At 44.8% G+C, this 22,886-nt stretch overlaps 1 protein-coding gene across 1 annotated transcript in view; it reads left to right on the top strand.

Moving 5' to 3' along the window:
• DNAI1 (dynein axonemal intermediate chain 1) overlaps nucleotides 1-22,886 on the top strand; it is a 139,090-nt gene that overhangs the window by 101,240 nt on the left and 14,964 nt on the right. Inside the window, exons 17-19 of the mRNA XM_040089974.2 lie at nucleotides 2,575-2,723; nucleotides 3,563-3,662; nucleotides 16,689-16,874. Coding sequence (XP_039945908.1) covers nucleotides 2,575-2,723; nucleotides 3,563-3,662; nucleotides 16,689-16,874 — 435 coding nt within the window. The remainder of the gene's footprint in view (nucleotides 1-2,574; nucleotides 2,724-3,562; nucleotides 3,663-16,688; nucleotides 16,875-22,886) is intronic.

The raw sequence follows: 22,886 nt of genomic DNA, 5'->3' as shown, positions 1-22,886 counted from the left end.
AGAGTTCTCCTATTCTCCCACTATTCCTTCCCCATGTTTTGTAGCCTTGTCAAGAGTCATCTTTGACTGGTTTCCTCTATTGCCATAGATGTATTTTTGCATTTATGTCTCATCATAAAAATACTGTTTATCATTCAAACATGTCTACCATCATTCAAATAGGAGAAAAACACTCTCAGCAAATTAGAGCAGTGCTCTAGAAGATCAGAGAGGTTGCACAAATTCCTTCTCTCTGAATCTAGTCATCCTCTTCAAAGCTCTTCTGTCAGGACTTAGGTGTCACATATTCCAGTGGTTTTGTTTTCATACTGACATATCTAATAATTGTAGGGTTCTTGAACTGAATAGTAGGGAAATACTTTACCAGCAGTTCTAGTTAGCTCAGAAACTGTTTTTATTCGTTAATCATACTTATTTTCTGAGCTTTTTCTCAAGTTTGTGGTGTTTCTTTAAAATGCATCTTGGGAAGAAAGCAGCCCTTGCAGTCAGAGATAATGATAAGGGTTGTGGTTTATGTGGTGTGGGGCTGGCAGGCACTGCCAGAGCACAGTGGATGCCTTTAGGCTAAAGTACACATGCAAGCTTCATTTCTCTCAAGGGACACATGTGGGAGTCGCCCTACAGAAATCTTTTTGCTGCTGATTTAATAGAAAAAAATGCAGATCCTTTTCCTGTCATGGAGATTGCAAAGACAGTTCTGTGGATCAGCACATCCCAGAGCATGATGGATCTCCTGTACCAGTGCCCAGAGAGCTGCACTGATCAAGGCTCAGCCCCTACAAGCCTTTGAAAGCAGAGCACTGAGCATTACAGTTCTGTTGGAGGCAGACAAATCTGGTTAACATCTTGCTTGTCAAAGTTCTCAGGTGTTAGGGACCTTCAATCCGCACACTTGAAAGGACAGATGGACAAAGCAGTTTCTTTCTTTTGTTAATTACTTGTGACCTGTTCTGTTTTCAGCAAAGTGACTTTCAAAACAGGCCAGGTACTGATTCTCTTGATGGCTGAACATTAAGAATTATGAAGTAATGTTATGAAACATGACATTAAAGGAGATTTCTGTCTCACAATTAAATGCAGGGGCAGCAACACAGAGTCTGCAATGAACGATTAGCAAGCTATAGACACTGTCAGTAAATCTCAATGGGACATGAGCCACTTTCTTGTTTCCATTTCCTCCCACAACAAGGCTCTCAGAGATGTAGGAACTGCTACCGTGGGAATGATTTAGCACCCTTTTTCCAGTATCTGCACCAGTGAACAATACCTAGGCAGTAAGTGTCACTTGTAATAAACAGTTAAGCCTTATGATTAGTTAGATCTTTGGTTTGCAAGGATTACAGTCATGTAACACTTCAGCAACCCTGCTACTTGGGCAGATGATGTGGTGCTGCATTCAGTAGGGAGTAATGAAAAGTCATTGCTGTGACAGTAATGAGGCAAACCAAGAGAAAATCCTGAAACCAGCTCCAAGCTGCTGTATGGATACAGCTTATGTGAGAACACAAGCCAAAGGACATTCCCTGTGGGATGGAGTCTTTGTTGCTAGTGAAGGAAGCCTCTAACGTGCTTGGACGGAAGGAAGTTTTGGGAGGATAACCTAAAATTTCCGTGTACACAGAACTGACAAGATCTGGATCAAGTCCCCTTGCAGCCAATTAGATTCTAATTTCTCCCTGCTTCATAAACTTACATGCAAGGTGACTTTTCCAAAGGTTCCAAATGTTTTCCTTTTCCAGTTCTTGAGGACATCCTTCATTTTGCAATTCAGCAATACCAGCAGCTGTGATGCTGCTGGTTTGTCCCTTGCATGTCTGTGTAGGGATTGTCCAGTTCACAGGCTGCTATTGGCTGCCATTCAGTGGGGCCCCCTGGACGGTCAGCGACATGCCTGAGTCCTGAACAACCTCTGTGGTTCTTATGCTGCTCTGGGAAGTCTCAGGTGGCACAATAGAAAGAGCTGCAGAGTCGTACGATGGGGCAGTGTCTCTGAGCAGGGTGTACAGGGTGGTGACAGGAGAGGGCTTACAGCATCTTTCCAAAGTCCTTAGAGTCAAAGGGTCGAGTAAGACATTCTTGTGCTGTGAGCACTGTTACTGGAGGTTTTAACTGTGACAGTTCAAATGCACACTGTGCCGTGAGTATTTGTGCTTCTGAGCAGTACAGGGTGCTGTGAGCACACAGTGCTCCTGAGCAGCCGTGGGTTGTTCTTCCCTGCCTTTCTTTTGTACCTTTTACACAGGAGAAGCACAGCGGGAGCCCAGGCTGGCAGGAAGGCAATGTAGCTCCCACAGTCAAGACTGGTCTCTGGGGCCTGTCTGTTTAAATCCAACCAGACAACTTCAATTCTTATCTCTGTGTGTTGCAGAGGGGAGCAGGATGTTGCCTGCAAGTGGGGTGGAACAGTGTGTGCTAAATTTTTGATTTTCTTTAGCACCTCTGGGTACCAGCCACCTATTCCCAGCCAGCCCAAAAGACCTGAGAAGCCATACAAGTAATCAGAGGCATCTTTCTACATGAATTTAAGATTCAGGAGGTCTAGCTCTGATTACTGAGTAGTTCTTTCCATTGCAGTGTTCAAAAAGTTATTCAAGCCAGTTTCTGGATGTGTTTGAAGCCCATCACATGTCCGTGGACTCAATCAGCTGGAATCCCTTCCACATGAAAATCTTCATTTCCTGCAGCTCTGACTGGACAGTCAAGATCTGGGATCACACCATCAAGTAGGTTGTGCCGCATCCTGGTGTGGGCGAGGATGTCCAGCCTGAAATGCCAGCAGCACTTGTTGACTCTGCTCATACCTCAGTCTCAGTTTCCTACCCAGGTGTTGATAATGCTAATTGCTTTTCAATTTTTTGTACTCAGACTTGTACTCCCCAGGCATGGGATATAAGATAGAGCATCAGCTACCCCAGGAACCTGCCAAGAAGCATAGCTTAAGCACAGATCCTGACTATTTTGCTTCGGATCTGGCTTCCTTCAGGCAGGACCTACTGTGGCAGAGAAATGCTACAGAGAAATGTCAGGGACTGGCTTCTAGCTTCATGGGCCAGAAACCCCCTAAGAGCCAGAGAAGAAAAACAAAATTGGAACATTTTAAAATATGGAATGAAGTTCAGGGTTAGTGGTTAAGGAATATCTGGTTTCAATCAGGAAATTGATTTTGTTGTAAATCAGTCAGAGTCACATATTTTCATTGCCAATACTGCTCTAATATTCAATGTTGTCAGAAGTCCAGAGAAGGGAGATAATTTTTTCCCATATGAGTCTTAATATTAACCACAGACACTCCATCTTGCTCTGTGTGTTGGGAAGAAGTTTTCAAAATGCTTTCAGAAAGAAAGAAACATGCTGTCTCTCTTCTCACTGCAGCAGGTCAAATCCTGACCCATTTATATTGGTACTCAGCTTTGCCTTGCCTGCGGCCCAGACTCTGCCTGTTATCTGACACAGAGAAATATCCCATCTTCCACTGCAACATCCAAGTGCTCATGGCTCAGTGTTACACTTCCAGCATGGCATGTGTTTACATAAATTCTTCTCTTTTTGTCTTTTTTTACAGGACTCCAGTGTTTGTTTATGACCTGGGTACTGCTGTAGGGGATGTTGCATGGTCTCCTTACTCCTCCACAGTGTTTGCTGCAGTCACCATTGATGGCCAGGTGAGAGGCTGGGAGCAACACTGCTCTGGTTCAAGCTGAGAGAAAGTCAAAGGAGATTAGGGCTGAGCGTGGGAATGGGCCAGCCCAATCCTGGCCAAGCCTGAGAGGGAGCCACCAGCAGGAACCCACCCTCTCCTATGCTTTCCTGCCTTTGGCATATGCATACACCCCTGGGCATTAATCCCTCAATCCTTCCCAAAGTAGATGTTGCAAATGCATACAAGTACCTGCTCTCCTATTAACCATGTGAGAGCAGGTGTGCAGCTTGCATATGATATGACTAAAACACTGAACTTCCTTGTTATGGAACCCCCAGTATGTCCCTGGGGATGGAGAGATAAGGTCAGAACTCCCCTATACGACATCAGGGCATTGGTTCTGAGCTTTCAGGGTGTAGAAAAACAATAGGATAAAGTGGTTATATACTTACACTGATATTTAAAAATCAATTATAGTAAAATGCTCAGGGTCAGCCAATAGAATTTTGTTCCAGTTAAATAAAATCAACATTTTTCCACCATGTGGGACTGTCTCTATGACTAATAGTTTGCTAATGAACTCTGTAGACCAGTCCTAATAGTGGCATGATGGTAGTTCTATTTTTGCCTCTAGGCACGTATTGCAGTAGCTCATATGGTTAATTTGGCCTTGGCAAGTAGCCAGGACATGTAGCTGTCCATCAATACTGAATACTGTAAGAGCACATTGCTCTATTACTATGAGCTTTATGTTTAGCTGGTATAAACTGGACAGTCTGTGCAGTTTGGCCAGAATTACTCTAGCAAAAGGATAGGTATCCCCCTTTATGTATCCCATCATTGAACTGATGCGTTGGCTACCTTATTCTAGTTCAACCTTTATGTTATAGCAAGAAAATAATTTTACTGATATGCTGGCTCAGGCTGTGAATTTGTCTCTCCTAAGCAATAGAAATCTCTTCATTTTGTCATCTGGTCCTCCTGGAAAGCTCAGGATTCCATGGCCTATGGAATGTTGATGCTCTTCCTTCACAGTCAGGGTCAGGATTGGGTCCTTCTTTTGTGCATCTGTCTGTTCCCAGTCTCCCATACACCAAGTGAAGGGCCTGCATGAAGGCAGTGAGTGCATTCAGTGCATCAGTCACATCCTCTAACTTGTTTTTCAAAAGTGATGTTGTGTGTGCAAGGAATCTGCTGGCAGCCACAGCTTTGAGTGCTGGGGTGAGCAGGGCAAAGAGCTGTGGGTACCCCAGCTGTGTCCTGGCACCTAACTGTGGGGCAAAAGATGGAGATGTCTGCAGGCAGGAATACATCCTGGGCAGCATGAGTAGATGGAGAGTAAACACTGTGTGTACTTGGGTTTCCTATTTATGTGGTCAAGTTTTGGCAGTGATAGTTCATCTCTAGAGATGCCTCACGCCACTTGAGTTCTTCCTCAGACCTTCACCTACTGCAGAGAAAGTAGGTAAAGACGTACTGTTGTGGTCTTGGCAAGAGTTTGAGCCGTGGGGTCTTCCCATCCCATCCATAGCTTGTCCTAGCCACATTAGCCACAGCATCCATGGACCTGGAATATATGAGGCTACTGATAAGGCAAAAGCCTGTTTGAGTTGCCAGCATCTAGGGTATCTCACTTGGCTATCCTTGGATCTAATTCAGTAGCCCTAAATAGAACCTAATTTAATAGGATCTAATTCTGCTTTATGCCTTCTATCCCAAACTCTGAGAAGAGTGGCCATCAATCGGGAGCAGCCCAAAACTGGACTGGTCCAGGCAAGAACTGCCTTCCTATAGTGGTAGGCAGGCCAGGACTGATGCTGATAGAAATATTGGGCCTTTGTGTTAGCTACTAACCATGCTGGCTGCAGCAGGGTGTGTCTGAGACATAGCTTAGTTACTATTGTTGACCAGAACCTTCTAGGTCTGCAGTGGAAGAGGAATAAATAGTTGTTTACAGCTTTTTCTATTCTGGACATATTCCACTTCGTAGCAGAGTGCACTTCTTGTGAATAACTCAGTGCCTCACAAAGTGCCTCCATTAATGCTGGGGAAGAAAAATCTACATTAATAGGATGTTCTATGATTCTCTAGAACAGAAAAATACAGGACATGAAGCCAGAAAATAAAACATTAAAGGCCTCCTGTTTGCAAACAGCCTTTGTCTTGGCATCTGCACATAATCATGCCTGCAAAATTTGAAGGTTGCCTGGAGGTGGTTTTAAAATCAGGCCCTAATTGCAGTCTTCAGGAGATACCTGGCATATTCTGTAAAACATGTTTCCTTATTTCAGCTATGTGTCCAAAACATGTATGAGCACCTTAAGACTGACTTGGAAATTGGGGCATTTTAGAATATAAAAATCTCTCAATACCCATGAATCCAGGAGGCAGGGATTTAATAGCAGGGTCATTATGATGAAATGTGTTTGTTGGCAGCTGGGCATCTGCTTTGGACAGCACTGCCTCTTCATAAATAACCCAAGTCTGCACATTCCACCACTGGTGCAGTGGATGATAACTGCTACTACATCTCTCCATCAGGTTCTGGTTAATTTCCTTCATTTTCTTGTCTGCTTGCTGATCATTTTATTTGAGAAAGATCATAAACAGAGATTCATAAAAGAGAATACCTTGTTTTGTAGATGGTAAAAGCCTGACAGGAAGAAAAAGGCTAGCTGGGATGAGATACCCACTTTGAAAATAAAAATTAAAAAAAAAATTGGAGGTGGATTTGAATACCTGGACACTTCCATTTAGGGTACAGGAAATGTGGAGATATTGGTCAGCTTATTGTAAAGACAGAGAGCAGAGAAATGGAGGGGATGAAATTCAATCCTGCAGCATTCAGCAGCATTTCCTTTTGGGAATTCGCTTTAAGTCCATCTTAAACTTACATTTAAAGCATAAAAAAAAAATTGAAGCATGTAAAACTGGGATTCACACCTAAAATTTCCTTTTGGTCTTCTTTTACTTACTTTCATTAAAGAAGAAAATGATGTTGGCATTTCTTCCACTTCTGTATGTGCCGAATCCGTGCATGAATTGTTATACCTGTTAAAAATGCTGAAGACTCATATCACAAGTGTCTTCCTGGCTGGATCCCAGGCTGTGGGCCATAGCTGCCCTAAGCAATGGGTTTGATGGTGTGGTCAGGCTGGGCTTTTTCAGCCTGGAGAAGGAGTCCAGCAGCCTGCCAGTACCTCCAAGGAGATAATTGAGAAGTTTGAGCCAAGATCTTCACAGCAGCACATGAAATGAAGATGACGTGAGTTAAAATGAGGGGTTTGGGCTGGATATAGGGAAAAACTTTAGCTCTGTAGGCAGTCAGGAAGTGAAATATCTTGTTGTCTTGTTTTGAAAAGACAGGTATCTGCTAGAGAGAGGTGGGGCCTCTCTAGGAATGGGGAATTCCAGTCCTTCCCTCCTTGTTATTATAATTTGGAAGATTAAAAAAAAACTTTCCAGTCAGAGCTATGGGGGAAGGAATAACAGTCCTTTACTAGTAGATATAGCAGGACAGACAAACAACAACAGCAATTATAATAAACAGAACCAAGAGCCCCGAGGGGCTTTGTCTCACAAGTCCCAGGCAGTCTGATCTCTTGGGACCCAAAGAGCACCAAACCAAAACGGTGGAAACTCGGCGCTGATGGCTGGAAACTGTGGGGTGTCCCGGCAGGCAGGGGGTGTCCTGGCGGGCAAAGTGAGCAGTGCTGGAGAAGCTGCGGCGGCTGGACCCGGGCTGACACAAAATCCAGCAGGGCAGGTGAAAAACTCCGAATTGCTGGGCGCTCCGACAGATGATAGAATTCTCAGGACCGAACCCCTCCGTTAACCGTGGAATCCATGTAGCTACCAGTCGCTCGACCGTCCTCCCCGGAAAACCGAGAGCCAAAAAAGAACCCCCACCCTCAGCTCCTGGGAGCCTTTCCCTCCCACTAAACTAAGTGATCAACTTCTTTTGTACGGGTTAAGCACCCTTTAACTATCAGTATTTAGTCTTCTAGCAACTTCTGGGGGGAGAAAGTTCCACAGGAAAACTTAACCCCCAACACTTGTCCAAAAAGCCTGTGCTGTCTGTCCATGGAGGGCTTCAAGACCAGGTTGGACAGAGCCCTGAACTGCCGCAGCTGTCCTCAGAGTTGATCCATGTTTTAGCAGAAGGTTAGAGACTTCTTTGAGTCTCTTTCAACCTGAACTGCCTTCTAAGCTTTTGACCCTGAGAAATGTCTGTGTGAGAAGGAGGATCCCAGGGGTTTTACCACAGCCTTGTAAACAGTACGAGTCCATTCGCTCTCATGTTTCTATGGGCTGTGTTCTTCCTTACTAGTGCAGCAAGAGGAAGGTCTGTTATAACCTCGTGTAGTAAATATTGAGAGCCTCAAGATAAATGCCATTCAATTATTCACTCTGCAGAGAAAACTGGTCAGACCTCTGCTCTGCAGGTTTTCCCCATTAGTGAAACTGTTGACCTTTCCAGGTGTGAAATATTTGAAACAACCCAAACCTTCAGGAAGTTAGTAAATGGTTTGTGCTGCTACTCAGGAATCAAGTGTGCTCTTTCAGCCTGTAAAAATCTGTTTTACTGTTTGTACAACTTTTTTTAATGTGATGCCTTGAAGACCAGCTTTCTGTTGAATCTAACCCATAAGATACATGCCAAGGTTATTCTGCCAGCTGGTCTTGATTTCCATCCTTTCTCAGTGAAGAGAGAAGCACTTGCTTAGTGCTGGCACGTGTGGGTGTACACAGAGCAGTTTGCAGAAACTTGCTGCCCATTTAGCATGGACTTGAAGCAAAAGCCAACTCTATCTTTAAAACATGATTTTTCAGACAAGAGGCTTGTTATACCTTTCAGGTGTGCAAATATTTCCCTGGGTATTTTTGATTTTGTCCTGTCTCTCCTTGTAGGACATGAATCAGAAGTACAAGCAGGCTCCTCATCCGTTTATGCTTTTGTCTGGAGGTGTCAGGACAGTGAACATGGCTACAGATACCTTTGCTGGATTTGGATCTTTCCTCCTCCCCTTCTGCAGTAGCCCAGGGGGGTTATCCATACCTTATGGGGCTACCATTAGCTCTGCAGACCTGGGACAAGGTCTTTCCTTGTTCTCTGCACTGTGACCAGGGAATTACAGGGGTGTAAAGACACTGAATGAGCAGGAGTCTCTGCCATCACCCGAAAGGACCTTTGAGTAGACTGAACCAGGTAGGAGCTTTCTTAAAGTGGCTTTGAAATTGTATTTGCAGCATAAGTGGCTGTTTCTTGTAAAACTGTTCATTTTCTTCTACTGCAAAACCTGAAAGGCTCATTCTTATTCCCTGCTGAATCTTTGAGATTGATGTGGACTGCTGGAGAGTCAGCTTTAGAACAAGGGCTGGTGGCATGTCAGTGCTCAAAGAGATAGATGGTCTGAGTCCCAAAATTAATGCTGCCTTCACTTTGTGCCAATTAGACTGTTCCCCATTCTCCTCCCTCTGCCACCAGACTCTTTGTGCATTGTCATTTCTCTCCACTAGCAGCTGTTTTTAGGCAATAAAGCTGGCCTGGAAGACTGGTTTGCCATTGCAGGCTCTGAGCCCTCACTTCTATACTGATGCAGCCCACATCCCATCACAGCATGTTCTAGTGGCCTCCAAGTGGGCATCAGGCATCTCAGGACACTACTGCTCACTCACATCCACTAGCTACTGATTGAAGGTGAAGTGACTTTATCAGCAGGGTAGTTGGTTTCAGTACAAAGTCAATGGCTTTACAGGAATTGTTTTTCTAAAGAGAGGCTCACAGGCCAATTTTTCATTACTAAAGCTATTGCTCTTTCAGATTATGAAATACATTTTGACAAAACTGATCTGCTGAGATTAACTAGTTCATTCAGGCATACGAGAACCAAGTTTGCCTTTTTCTGCTTCATGGAGGTGTGAATCAAAAAAATTACTTCAACAGCATCTCAAAAGATTTTGTGTGTTGATTAACCTGTTAGACTTTGCATAAAGACCTACTGAGGGCACAGGGTTCATCAGGAGAATCTGCAAGAGTTTATAAAGCGGCCCCTCTCTGCTCTTAATTAGTTAATTAATTCACTTCTAGGAATGGCTTCTCACTTAGGTTTGAATTTGTAAGTTTGGACTTTTGTTGTTTTGGCCATTGAGAGCCTCCAGCTGTCAGTGAAATCCTTCTGTACAGAGGTAGCTGCTCCTGAACCTTGATCTTTATTCCTTGGCATTTTATAATGACCTGCAATCTACGCGAGTTTGTTTTAAATGCCAGTCTCCAAACCATGGCAGTTCAGTGTCTGCCCTGTGAACAGTTTTTCTGGCCTGCCATGGGGTGCAGGTGGCAGAGACCAGTGACTGCCTCTCCCATCAGATGTGGTGCCCTTTCTTGTGCAACTGCCTGACTTGCCCCAGCCTGCAGTGCTGACTCTCCCAGGCGGGGCATAGCCAGGACCCTCCCAACATGAGAAGAGATGGAGTTTGGTCATGGTGTGAGAGGACAGCTTCACCCTGACCTCAGGGACTGAATGACCCACTGACGCTAGGTCACAGCAGAGAGAGCACAGGGGGACTGGCACAACTGGGGTGTGTGTTCAGGTAGCTCATCCTTGGGAGGTTTGCCCTGGGGCACTTAAAGGACTGGTTGAAACCATCTCCCTGTTCTTTATCAGGTATTTGTGGTGGATGGCAGACTAGGGAAGTATCAGAAGACTGGAAAGAAAGACTCTTTCCCCTGTATTCAGTACTGTGACAGGGCAGAATAGATTAGCCAGCCTAAAAAGCTACCCAGAAAGATCCTGGGACAAATCATTGGTTTTTCTATTTGTGAGCCCTGGTAGATCAAGGAGCAGGCAGTCTAATAAGGTTTTACTAAGGCTGTATCACATAAAACCAATTCTGTTCTTAAGAGTAACAGGCCTGGTAGATCAGAGGAAGGGGATGCAGCACATGCTTACATGTTGGCTTCAGGAGCACTGCTTTATCCTAATCACTAAGGCATTCAGGGGAGAGACAGGCTGGCAGAATGGTGACTGACAAGGAATTTAGCTTGGATAAACAAACACTTTCTTGTAAAACAATGTCTTGGGGTTTCCAGAAGAGGCCAAATGGTCCTCAGCTTGTCTGAATGAATAGCAGCTGTTCAACATGCCAAGGCTTTGATTTGTTACTGACTTGTGGGAGCTGAGTCAAATCACCCAAGGCTGATGTTGTTTTCCTACCATGTCAAATTTTGAATGACCCAGTTCTTACTGAATGAGGAAAAGATGAGGGATGCAGCCCTACAGTTAAGTCAGGTGACAGGCATTCTTTTCCCTGGTGTGTCATGTGCCCTTAAGCAGTGGGCTGGGATGCTGCAGGACAGAGAAATGTGCTTAGCCCTCTCATAACCCCTAACATGCAGCTGGCTCCTGGCTTCCTCAGCCTAAGGAGTAACTTTCACATGTCTGCTCATCCTCCAAGCAGAAAGCTGCCTCTGAACATACCTGTAACAGAGCTGGAGCCTGTTCTTTCACCAGTAGCATTAAAGTGCTGTGAAAGGCCATGAATTTTATGATTAGGACCGCTGAGGATCAGGATTCCTGTGTTGTCAATGCAGAAGCAGGAAGGCAATTAATGTTTTCTGAGTCAGGTCTCCTTTACTCTTGGCAGGACCCTGACTGCCCTGCATGTCAGAGGGACCAAGAACTGTCTTACAACATTCATTTATAACTGAAAAATGTCCTGCTAGAGAAAATTACCTGTATTGCAACTTGTTCTTGCTACAGTGGCAGTTTAGAAATCAAGCAAACTAAGGTCTCCAGTGCAGTGCAAGCTGGGCTTCCCTTCCTGCCCAGTGTCCATGCTTTTGGCTTGCTCCAGTAGCTGTCATGGTGCTAGACAGAGCCTGGGGGTGGTCTGCCCACTTGTAACATATATTACCTGAGAGTTTGAAACAAATCATCTGTGGAGTTTGCAAATGGATGAGGGATCATGATTCAGTCAAGAAAATAGGTAAATTGATCGAAAGAACAGTGAAAGCCAAGTACTGAAAAATATGTCAACCGGTAAAGGGCAGCATGGTATTAAATTTTCTCTCACCTTTTGCTCTTACACTGATTTTATTCTTTGTTGCCAAGTAAACAGCCATATCTGCCTTGTTCTTACACACATATATATTTCCCTCCAGTCTTAGTTCTGGATGCCATCAGGTTATTTTTGAACATGCTAGCATTGTCCAGCCCACTGCTGGGGAATGATGGCTTGTAAGACTGCAATAAAAGTACAGGAAAGGTTCCAGCCATGGCAGATTCAGTAGGTGTTTGAGGACAAAATAAAGGCAGTGCCGGTCAAAGTAGCTCTTCAGCTCCCTTCTCCATGAATCACAAAAATCAAGTAGTTTGTTCTCTTGACAGAGAAGTTCTGCCAAGGGTTCTGCTTCCCCCCACATCCCCTTGCATTTTCCTTCCTGTTGCCTCAGGGCAGGGAGTGAAAGGGTATAAGGACAGAGGGGTCCAAGTCACTCCAGAGGTGCTGAGCAGATGAGAGCGTGGGCTGGCTTTCAAGCTGTAAGTGCAGTTGGTAGAGCAGGTGGGGAAAAATAAGTTCAAAACTCTGAATGTGGTTTGATCTAGAGATGTGGTACTTGCCTGGGACATGCACTGTGCCATGCTTGCAGAGCAGCTATGTGGAGTTGCAGTGGGGAACACCTGGATTTTAGGAGGTGGAACGCATTAGCATGATTTATAGACAGAAGAGCTGTTGGTGTGGATGAGACTTGAGCTGGATTTCTTCTCTGGCTGTTTGGAAGTCAAGCTTCAAAGCAGCTAATTTATGTCAAATATTTTCTGCAACTATGACACAATAGACTTAGATCTATTATTGCCTGTACATCAAGCGTGAAGAGAAACTGTTGTTACTGTGATGGCAGTTTAAAACTCTTCTAATTGGATAAAAAGCATCAGACATTGCAGAATTCACTTGGTCCCACCTCAGAGAAAAATGGGCATCTGCTAAAATTCAGTGCTTGTTTTCAGGGACTTAGCAGGGCTTGCTGCCCTTCCATCAAGAAATCTGAATATCTGTCTGGCATATCTACTACCAGTCTGTCCAGGATTTCAGTACTGTGGGTCTAGGTTTCTTTTGATTGTGGTTGATACCAGTTCATAAATCCCCATGCTGCAAGAAACTGCTTAACTCTGCAGCTTGGGCTTCATTTGGAAGGTGCTACATCTTTTCCTGTGCTTTCTTGGAGCAGGCACAGAGGTTTACAAGGATCATAAATAAAATTGCTGTCATAGTAATTGGTTACTGCTCAGAGTTTTTTACTCTTGTAGTTATGGGTGAAACAGAAGGGAATTCTTGCATTTTCCTATTCTTAAATCTTCAGATTTATTTTACATCTTTCTTTGTGTCTTTTTCCATGTTTCTTGTTCTTGGAGTCTGATTTATGTTTCTTTAAGCAAGAGACCACATATTGTTCCTAAGTACTCTGTAAAAAAGAACTGAAATGCCTTTACCCATTGTATTTTTAACTCATTACCAGGAAAAAAAAAAAAAAAAAAAAAAAAAAAAAAGGTCTGCTGTGGTCTGCAAACAGCAGGGTTCCAGACCCTCCAGATTCCTCACTAGTTTCCACAGAATCTGCAGAAGGTATTGAAATGAGTTTGTCAGGAAGATTCTGCATCCTTGTCTGCTGATGTACACTGAAATTGAAGCATTTTTGAGGTCTGAAAACCAGAGGTTTGAAATATTCATTCTGTAGTTTCTAAATTGCTCCTGGATGAGTGTGGATGAGCAAATGTGGTGGCTCCAGGTCTCAGCACCTGCAGTGAGTTGCTAGCCTCTACAGCAAGAGAAAAAACATGCAGACCTGGCAGAAAAGAGGAGGACTCTCACTCATTTGTTAACTCTGAAAGGCTAATGACACAAGTAACAGCTTTTATAAAAATGCCCTTTTGTACCAGCTGCCTGACAGTGTCTAAGCATCAGTTCTTGTCTGGATGCTGCTGGATGGGTGCCTTCCCTAGAACCTGTACTCCATGAGGGAGATTTTGAATGTGGTTCTGGTTCATGCTGGCTCCCCATGAATTTGATACTCAAGTCATACGTCGGGCTGGGTAGCATTTGTGTGGGTCATGGTTGCTCTTCGCTGCGTCATATACTCTGACAGGGCTCATCTTGCAAAACCTGAGAGACCATCTGTGTGTGCAAGCAGTGATCTTGAGGCAGGGGCAGTGGCAGTGGGATGGAGAGAAAACTGTGCTGTTGGTGAGTCTCTGTGTTTGGAGATCCAGCTGCATCCCACTCCATAATCCTTAATTTCAGGACCTGAGCCAGCAGAACAGAGGTCTAGGGACTCTGAGACTAGGGGACAAGGAGCCTCACGGAGAGCTGCACGTTTTCAATCTCCCATTCTTTGGGCAGAAAGCCCAAGACAGCTCTACAGATGGTGCTGGCTGCATGTAGCTCTGCTGCTTTGCAGCACTATTAACCTGCCTCAAGTGTTGTGGGAAGCCCTGTGCCCCTTTTAGGCTACTCCCAAAGCATCAAAACCAGTGTTGCTCTGACCATGTTTCCCTTTCTCCTAAGAGTGACTGCGAGTCTCTAAATCAAAGCCTCTGAAGCCCTTCGCAGTGCCTGTGGCCCACCCCTCCATCTGGTGTGTCTGACAGCTGATAGGAGGCTGATGTTTCCAGCTGAAGAACTGAAATAGTTTGTTCTTTTCCACAATTCCCTTGGCAAAGGAAAACAAGCCTATTTGTTTAGAAGCTCATAAAAGAGGAGCTTTATAGTAGGAACATTCATAAACTTGTTTGCTTTTGACCTTCTCCACACTGCTGATGGTTTCAAGTTCTTGTCCTAGGCATTGTGCTTGTCTGGGCTGTTCGTGACATTTTTGAGAAACAGCCTCACCAGAGTAATTTAAATTGCTCAGCACTCCAGCACTGAGCCTTTAGCCATGCCATCTTTCTCCAGTGCAGGGCAGGATGTGTGTGTGTGGCGGGGTACATTGACAGCCCTACAGAGAGCAGAGCAGACATGGCTGCCTAGAAGAAACCTGGCCACTAGTTCCCTGTCTTTTTTTTTTTTTTTTTTTTCCCTAGATTAAATGGTGCTGCTCAATCAGTGAGCATTTCCCAGGCTCTTCGATTACTAAATTAATAAAAATGTATTCTATGAAGGCAAGAAATCAGATCTTTAATGAGTGTTGCTCATGGGAGACTGATATGCTTGAAAGAGTACTTGTTCTTTTTCTGAGGTAATAAGTAAGACAGCAGGTGTAAACTACAAGCCAGAAGAACCACCTTGATTTCTGCTGAGAGGCAGGAAATTGAAGTTACCTTTGCTGGACTTTGAGACCTCAAGTGTCAGGTCAAAATTCACAATGTAATGCTGGCATCTAGTAATTTGAACAGATAAAAATGCTGCTGTGCTTTCACCTATGCTTCTGCTGACTGAGGAAGGACCCTCCAAAATGAAAATCCTTGTCTGTGGCTGATGCTTTGGATTCCCTTCTTGAATTGTACTGTCATGGATTTCTTCAAAATATGTTTTGACAACCCTGTTCACTTTTCAAGCACTTTCCCATTTTATTTTACTTCAGTCTGGAGGCAGTGTTCCTTTTCTTGGTTATTTTTGCATCTGTAAGACCTTTGTTCTCCCAATCAGACCAAGGACATCAAAGATGCCTGAACTTCTACTCTTACGAAGACACAGCAGCTCATGAGACGGCCTGGGACATGTGCTTGCACATGGCCCAGCTCTATGCTATAAATGGATTCAAATAAAATTCACTGACTCATTGGTGTGTAATGTGAAAGTACATGTAGTGATTTGATACCTTCCATACTCTTTGGAATAAGCTTTTATAGAGTAGTATTGTCTGATTTCAGATAATTCCTAGATTCAAATTGTAAGCATGGCATACTGTTGAAATTACATGTTTCCTTTGTCTCTTAAGTGCTGGTAAACAAGACACAGCTGGAAGGGGGTTTACAAGTAGTTCAGTTCTCATTTCCTCTATATTCCCACTGTACTTGTTAGCATACAGCATTCCGTTCCTAGTTTTTCTGAAGACAGAAAAGAGAAGAGAAGCATAAGTCTGAAAGTCTTCATGGTAGAAATGGCTCACCTCATTAGCCCTGGATAAGAGATGCGCATCATGTTTTATTAGCCTTTGCAGTCTGTATCAGTAACTGGAGCTAATTGCAATTATTGGGAGATAATGTTAAGTTAATTTGTTCTCTCAAGTACACTCTTTGCCACTCTTTCTTTGCACAGTGAAATTTGCATTATTGCTGGGGGTGTGGCAGGTCTGTGTCACTGTCAGAAGTCTGAAGTCCATGCCAGTGGGACTCCTGCCTGAGTGGATCCTCGGTCCTTTCTCTCTCCATCCTCACCTTTCCTGTTTGGCTAATCTTTACCTGGCACTCTTTCTGATGCTGTGGGAGGATATGTGTGCAGGTGTACTGTCTGGGCTGAGTGAGCTGCCAAGATGTCCTGTGCTTCTCTGGCATCACCCCAGGGTACACTCTAATTATACTATGGCTATTCCCATCACTTCCCCATTGCTTACTGGTTTGTGTCTTTACTGTTGTTATTAAGCTGAAAATGTTAGAGAGTTCTGTAATGAGCAGTAATCAGAATTTCTGACAACATTCCTTACTTTGGGCATCAATCTGTGTTAGACTGATTTAACACCTGTTTGTCTCATTACTTGCACTGAAAAGGGAGATTAAGGTCTGTGGAGCTACAGTGAAGGCTCTGAGCCTTCTCCAGCCCAGGTCAGCTGGAACCTTGCCAAGGCTTGGACCCACAGCAGGGAAGTGGTCCTCTATCCGTGGCACCCTGTAGGAGGGGGGCAGTTGCTTACAAGCAGTAGCTGACTTCTGCACACTGGTTACTTAAAAGAGGACCACAGCACTGAGCACAGATGGTAATTGTGTGCTGTGACTGGGACGTTTTTTCAAGAGAACCTTTTCTTTCTGATTTCTCCAGCCATCATTCTGTCACTGAGAGGTGTTCTTGCTTAATTAATCCCTTTTGTGTTCTTTGCTTTTTTTTCCCCCAGGCCCATGTGTTTGATCTGAACGTTAATAAGCTTGAACCTCTCTGTACCCAGCTAGTGGTGACCGGGAAGAAAAATAAAACAACACACATCCAGTTTAACCCCGTCTACCCTATTATCGTTGTTGGAGATGAACGAGGCCTCATCGTCTGCTTGAAGCTCTCTCCCAATCTGCGCAAGATGCCCAAGGTAAGGATAAGCTTCATTCCCCCAGCCACAAAAGGTCTCTTCAGGCCTTGTCATTGTCCCATCTCCTTCCATGCAATGGTGTTGGCAAAGCTTCTTTCTCTAGCAAGGTACTTAAAATTACCTCAAGCCTTTTTGGTAGGATGTCTGCGATGTTAAATCTTTGTGTTTGTTCCTGTTTGAGCAAAAGGACTCAGTTTGCTCCTGGTAAGGAGTGAGGACTGGTGGGAAGGGGGTTTGCTGTCCCCATGTCCAGGCAAGCTCTGGTCCAGAAGCTCTGCAGATGTTAATTTGTTTCCCAAAGTTCACATATTTTCTGAATTTTTGGTTTTTGCAAAACTCCTTGAAATCAAATAAAGGAGAACCCAATTCTTGCCCAAGTCCTCCCACAGAAACCCTGCTGTCATCTTGTGCTGCTGCATCAGAGCTTGTGCCCTGACCACCATGTCAACTTTTCTGTAAATGAGCAAGCAGTATCTTAAATATGTAAGGAGACTTGGGATCCTTGTCTCCAGTGACAGCAAGGAGATACATGTGCCTCTGTGGGCTGGTGTAGGTTTTTTTCACCCATCCATGAGGGCCAATTGTGAAGGATGGTAACATCTCTTACATGGATCTGTTACTGGATTTTCTTTCTGGTCTTCATCCAGCTATGAGTTGAATGGCTGTAAATGCAGTCTCCTTTTACGCCCTTGTAATTCTCATATCCAGTTGTCTTGTGTTAAGTGGAGTCTTTCAGTTTCAGGCTTTTTAGAACTGATCCAAGAAAGCAATCTCTCAAGATGATCATCTTTTATTTATGTACTCCCAAATGTTTTATGTACTCTACTAATCTGCTATATTAGGCAGGGTCTTTGGCCAGGAACTAATCACACTAGTGTTACCCTAGAGTCTTCAGAATGATTTTTAAAAGGTTCCTTCAGCTGGCTGCCACTGGAAATGTGAATCTTCCCTGTGCAGAGAGGGCATAAAAAACAGTAGCATGGCAATTTGTTTGGGGCTTAGTTGTGGAAGCTGTTGAGAAGAATCTCTCATACACTTCACACTTTTCTATTTCCAGCAAAACTTCAGCCTGAGACTGTCAAAGCTCTCTGGGCTGTCATTAGACTGACTCAGGATCATTTTCCTTGGTGCTTTGTGAGTCCTTCCTGGGCATGGGTGAGCTGAGCATCTGCCAGGGACCCTGCCTGCACAAGGACTTAAGCAGTAGAGGGGCGTCACACTCAAATAAATATGGCTGCTCTCCTCTTCACCCCAGCTCTAGACTGACCAGCATCCAGCAATACTGTACTGTGGGCCAGAATCATAGAATGGTTTGGGTTGGAAGAGACCTTGAAGACCATCTAGTTCCAATCCCTTGCCCTGGGCAGGGACACCTTCCACTAGACCAGGTTGCTCAGAACTCTGTCCAGCATGGCCCTGAGCACTTCCAAGTGATGTGGCATTCACAACTTCTCTGAGAAACCTGTTCCAGTGCCTCACTACTCTCAAAGTAAAAAAATTTTTTCCTTGTATCTAATATAAACCTACTCACTGTCAGTTTGAAGCTATCCCCCCTTATTCTGTCACTATGTGTCTTGTAAAAAGTCCCTCTCCATCTTTCTTGTAGGCTCCCTTTGTGTATTGGAAGGCCACAATTAGGTCACCCCTTAGGTTTCTCTTTTCCAGGCTGGAAAAAACTCAGCTCTCTCAGCCTTTCCTCAGAGGAAAGATCATCCATCCCTCTGATCATATTGGTGGCCTCCTCTGAGCTTGCTCCAACAGTTCCCTGTCCTTCCTGTGCTGGGACCCCAGAGCTGGCTGCCGAGCTCCAGGTGGGTCTCACCAGAGCAGAGCAGAGGGGCAGAACCCCCTCCCTCCCCTGCTGCCCACGGGGCTCTGGGTGCAGCCCAGGACACGTTTGGCTCTCTGGGCTGTGAGTGCCATGGCCGGGGCATGTCCAGCCTCTCACCCAGCAGCACCCCCAAGTCCTTCTGGGCAGGGCTGCTCCGGGTCTGTCCATGCCCAGCCTGTGCTGGTACTGGAGGTTGCTCTGACCCTGCTGCAGCACCTTGCACATGGCCTTGAACTTCATGATGTTCCCATGGACCCACTCCTCAAGCTTGTCCAGGTCCCTCTGGATGGCATCCCATTGTTCAGATATGAATTCAAATGTCTCTTTCTGCTTCTGGTGGCCAGCAGCAACCCTCCATGCAGTTATGAATGTTGCCATTTCTTTTTGCTGACCTTCTTTAAAGGCAAATTGCGTGCTGTTGACAAAGCAATTTAAACTGTGAGTTTAGGAGTGACTCCAACGCTTACTGCTGACCCTAAACCAACACATAACTACATCCCACACAACATATAAATGGGATGGAAATGGACTCTGCTGCTCTGATGTTATTAAACTATCTGTCTTCTGCTGGCCTGGTTAGGTTTGAAGGGACACTGAACACTGAACTAAAACTTTCCCACACATGTGGAGAGGAAGGTTATGGTTATGTGTGCAGGTTCCTTGACTGCAGCCAGCCTGAAAGATACGAGGATTTAAAACAGATGACATGCAGTGTGGTGGCAAAGTGATGGATCTGGCATCGCCTGCTCAGTGCCATAAGTGAACAAGTGGTGAAGAGATTAAGCTGATAGAAGAGAATGTTTTAGAAGAGGGAGGTCAAGCCCTGTCAGAACAGGCTGTGCAATCCAGTGTGTGCTCCTGTCACAGCACCAGCCTTTGTGTCCCTAGCAGCAAGCCTCAAGTCGTGTTTGCAAGACTGTCATCTCACAGTAGGAAGTCATATGTACTTCCAGAGTATTGATCCCGGCTCCTCTAAAGATCAGCTCAGTGTGCTCTTTACACCTTTACCTTGTGGAACCAGCTTTCCTCTAAAATGACTCCACTTTTGCCTCTTTTCTCGGATTCCCCAGGCTGGAGTTGACAGTCACAGAACTTCCAGAGATTTTTGTAAGTGAAGAGGGTCCAAAGCTGTGCAGAGGAGTCCTGACATCACAGCTGCCTCCTTGCAGATAGAAAAACCTGTCCATGCCTGGATCAGTACCGGGTATCCTAGGCTACTCTGTTTGCCACTTAATCCCCACAGAGCCCAGTGGGGAAAGCTGCCTGACAACCAAGGGGACAAGTCACAGCCAGTGCTTCTGAAGGTTGGGGCCTTCATGCCAATCCCAGCGTCTGTGACGTCAGCTGTGTGGTCTTCCTCTGTCAGCTCCCTTGGAGATAGAAAGGTGCCTTTTGCTGAGTTCTGGCAGAACCCAGGACTCCAAAGGGACAGGGCCTGTTCTGGCTCATCCAGGTCCCACTACATCTCTGTTTCACGCTGATGAAACAGGGAGTTGCCTTCTCAAACAGCTGGGACAATTGCTTTTGACAGGTAAAACTTGCAAACAAATCAATCTGTTTTGAGAGAATTCTCAATAACCCCATCATTCCAAATCCCGTGCTTCCCCTAGAAACAGACACAGTGCTGTCTGCTCCATGTTCTGCAGATTCCTTGGCTATTGCTGGGCTTGCAGTCACTCACAAAAAGTGACTGAATTAACATCATCCTGGTGGGATTTCAGTTATTCTGAGTTTATTGGGTTTTGGATGTTAGTTAAAGCTGGTTTGGTGAATAAGTGGAAATGGGGATGATAAGGATGCTTTAGTTCTCATGAGACCTTTGTCCCTTCCTCTCTTCATGTTCTTGAGCAAGGAGGGAAGGTTCGAGATCTCTTTAAAGAATTTGTGGGGTTGGCCTGCACAGCTTAATCAATTAATGTTCTTAAAACACTTGGGGGTCTTTAAGAAGTGTTATTTAATACTCTGAGTTTTGCTGTCAGCTACATTAGCACAGTCTCATTTTTGGACACTTGGTAGAACAAATATGCCAAGGGGGGAACTTCTCGAAAGCACTTAGGTGGTGTTTTCAGAAGTGGCTTTCACCAAGACAAAATAAAGTCTTTAAAAAATGCCTTAAAATCTTAAAATTCCTTGTGAATTTTGATATCCTAAACCCATAGTGGCTCATGGGAAGAGATGCATTTCTTCGTGAGTGGAAGCTGCGAACAGAGTCTGACACCCATCAGGCACTTGTGTCTAGGGCACACAGAGGGCACAGAGGTCCTGTGTACAAGGGATGTCAAGCACAGAAGGTATCCATGTGCCTGTGCTGTGGGAATTTGAGTCCTGGATCTCTCCTTGCCCCCACAGACTGAAGTCTCAGAGGCAGGACAGAGAGCCCCTTACCCCAAGCTGTATTTATTTCCATGAGGTGAAACTACTTTGGGTTCTTCTGCTCAGAAGTGGGGGGACAGAAATGCTTGCAGTATTTTAAGATGCAGCAGTAGGAACGAGTGACTCTGCTGTCATGCAAGCCACTTTTAGACTCCAAGCGCTCTTTAAATGTTGCAGCGGATGTCAGGCAGGAATTTTTTAACTAATAAAGTATCATTTCTAATTTGTAACGACCTTGGTGGTTGAGTTCACCCAAGGGAAGCATTGCTGTAAGAAGAATCAGTTTTGGGCAGAGCTGTTTAATTAGTGAGCCTTCTGGGTTTCATTTGAGTGTTGGAAGAAATTAAAGCATTTTGTCATCACAGTCAGAAGAATGTAGCTGCTCATAGGCTTTTGTTTGTTCTTTAAAAACTGCTAAAGTAGCCTGGATTAACCTCTGCCAATGTCAAAAGTAAGCAGAAGATAGTAAAAAAAATAGTGTGCAAAGTTTTTTAGAAATTTTAGGAGAGCACAGCAGAGCAGGAACAGAAGAGAAAGTTGATCAAAGAAAGGTTGCAATACAGAATTTGCTGAGACTAAGCCAAATTTCTTGGCCAGTACCCAGGATGAATGCCAGGGAGGAAGACAACTTCTTGGCCTGATGCTTGTCTTGAATATTTATCTTGGATTATTTAGAATAATTATCTCGATCTCTGCTCCCGCCACTGGTTTCTTCACATGCAAAGCATCTCTTTTTCTGTTTCTTGGTAACAACTGAATTTCTTCCCAGGCAGTAAATCCTGATTGACTATGTCTAGCTGGGCATAAGTGGCAAGGGAAGGGGAACACAGCTGCTTGCCCACACCAGGACACCAGGACTATGCATGTTCAGGAGTACAGACACACACCTGTGGGTCTGATGCGGTGTACCGGTGAGCAGTTTATAATGTGAGGACAAGTGAGGGGTGTCAGCTGGCTCTGAGCCTTCATGTCCATGTGCACATGCTGGGCAGCTTCTTTGTTCTCTCTGTGCCTTATCAAGCCAGCCAGTGTCACCTCTGGACTCTGTGACTCATTGCATCTTTGCAGCCCTGACAATTTTGCCCTTGGCCAGATCCAGCCCAAGGCTGTTCAGCCAAGGAAGGAGCATTGAGTTTTGCTTCCTGAAGCACTGTGGCTTTTTGGCCATAGCTGATGGCAGGGTCTGGGAGGGATTTGGGAACCATGATGGACCATGGGAGGATGTTGGGGTCGTAAGGAGGTGAAAGAGGGAAGGAGATTTGGAGAAGGTTGGTGGAAGTGTCTGAAGTTTTAAAGGAGACAATAGGAGAGTGGTTGAAATCTCCTCTTCAACATATCCCCCTCCCCAGCACAGTATCCTAATAGAGATCTCCTGGGTCCTGAGGTTCCTTCCTCCTTCACACTCCCCAGCAGCACCCACTGTGCCCAAATGCTCTCAGGAAGGGACCCTGGTTTCATCCCAGTTTCAGTGACATGCAGTTGATGTCCAGAGCAGGTACTAGGCTGAAACACTGTGAACAGAGTGGGATGCTTGATTGTGAACTGCTTTGTAGCCTTGTGTTGCTGTCACATAGGGTGACAGGGAGTAACTTGAAGGAGTAAAAAAAGGATCAGAACATTGTTTCTGTTCTTAATGTTTTCCTGTAGCTGTGAGAGGTGTAAGGAATCAACCAACCAGCATGTAAGTACAGAATACAAACTTGAACTCCCTCCTTCTGTCTCAGCATGTACAGTCCATCTGCACATCTGGCTGTATTTAAGGAAGGAAGCTATGGATTAGATCTATTCTCCAAGGTCACATCAGTCTT

This window comes from Hirundo rustica, chromosome Z (genome assembly GCF_015227805.2).
Source record: "Hirundo rustica isolate bHirRus1 chromosome Z, bHirRus1.pri.v3, whole genome shotgun sequence".
In the NCBI taxonomy this organism is placed as follows: Eukaryota; Metazoa; Chordata; class Aves; order Passeriformes; family Hirundinidae; genus Hirundo; species Hirundo rustica.
The sequence above is the reverse complement of the archived record's forward strand: the minus strand, read 5'-3'. Positions and strand labels throughout refer to the sequence as shown.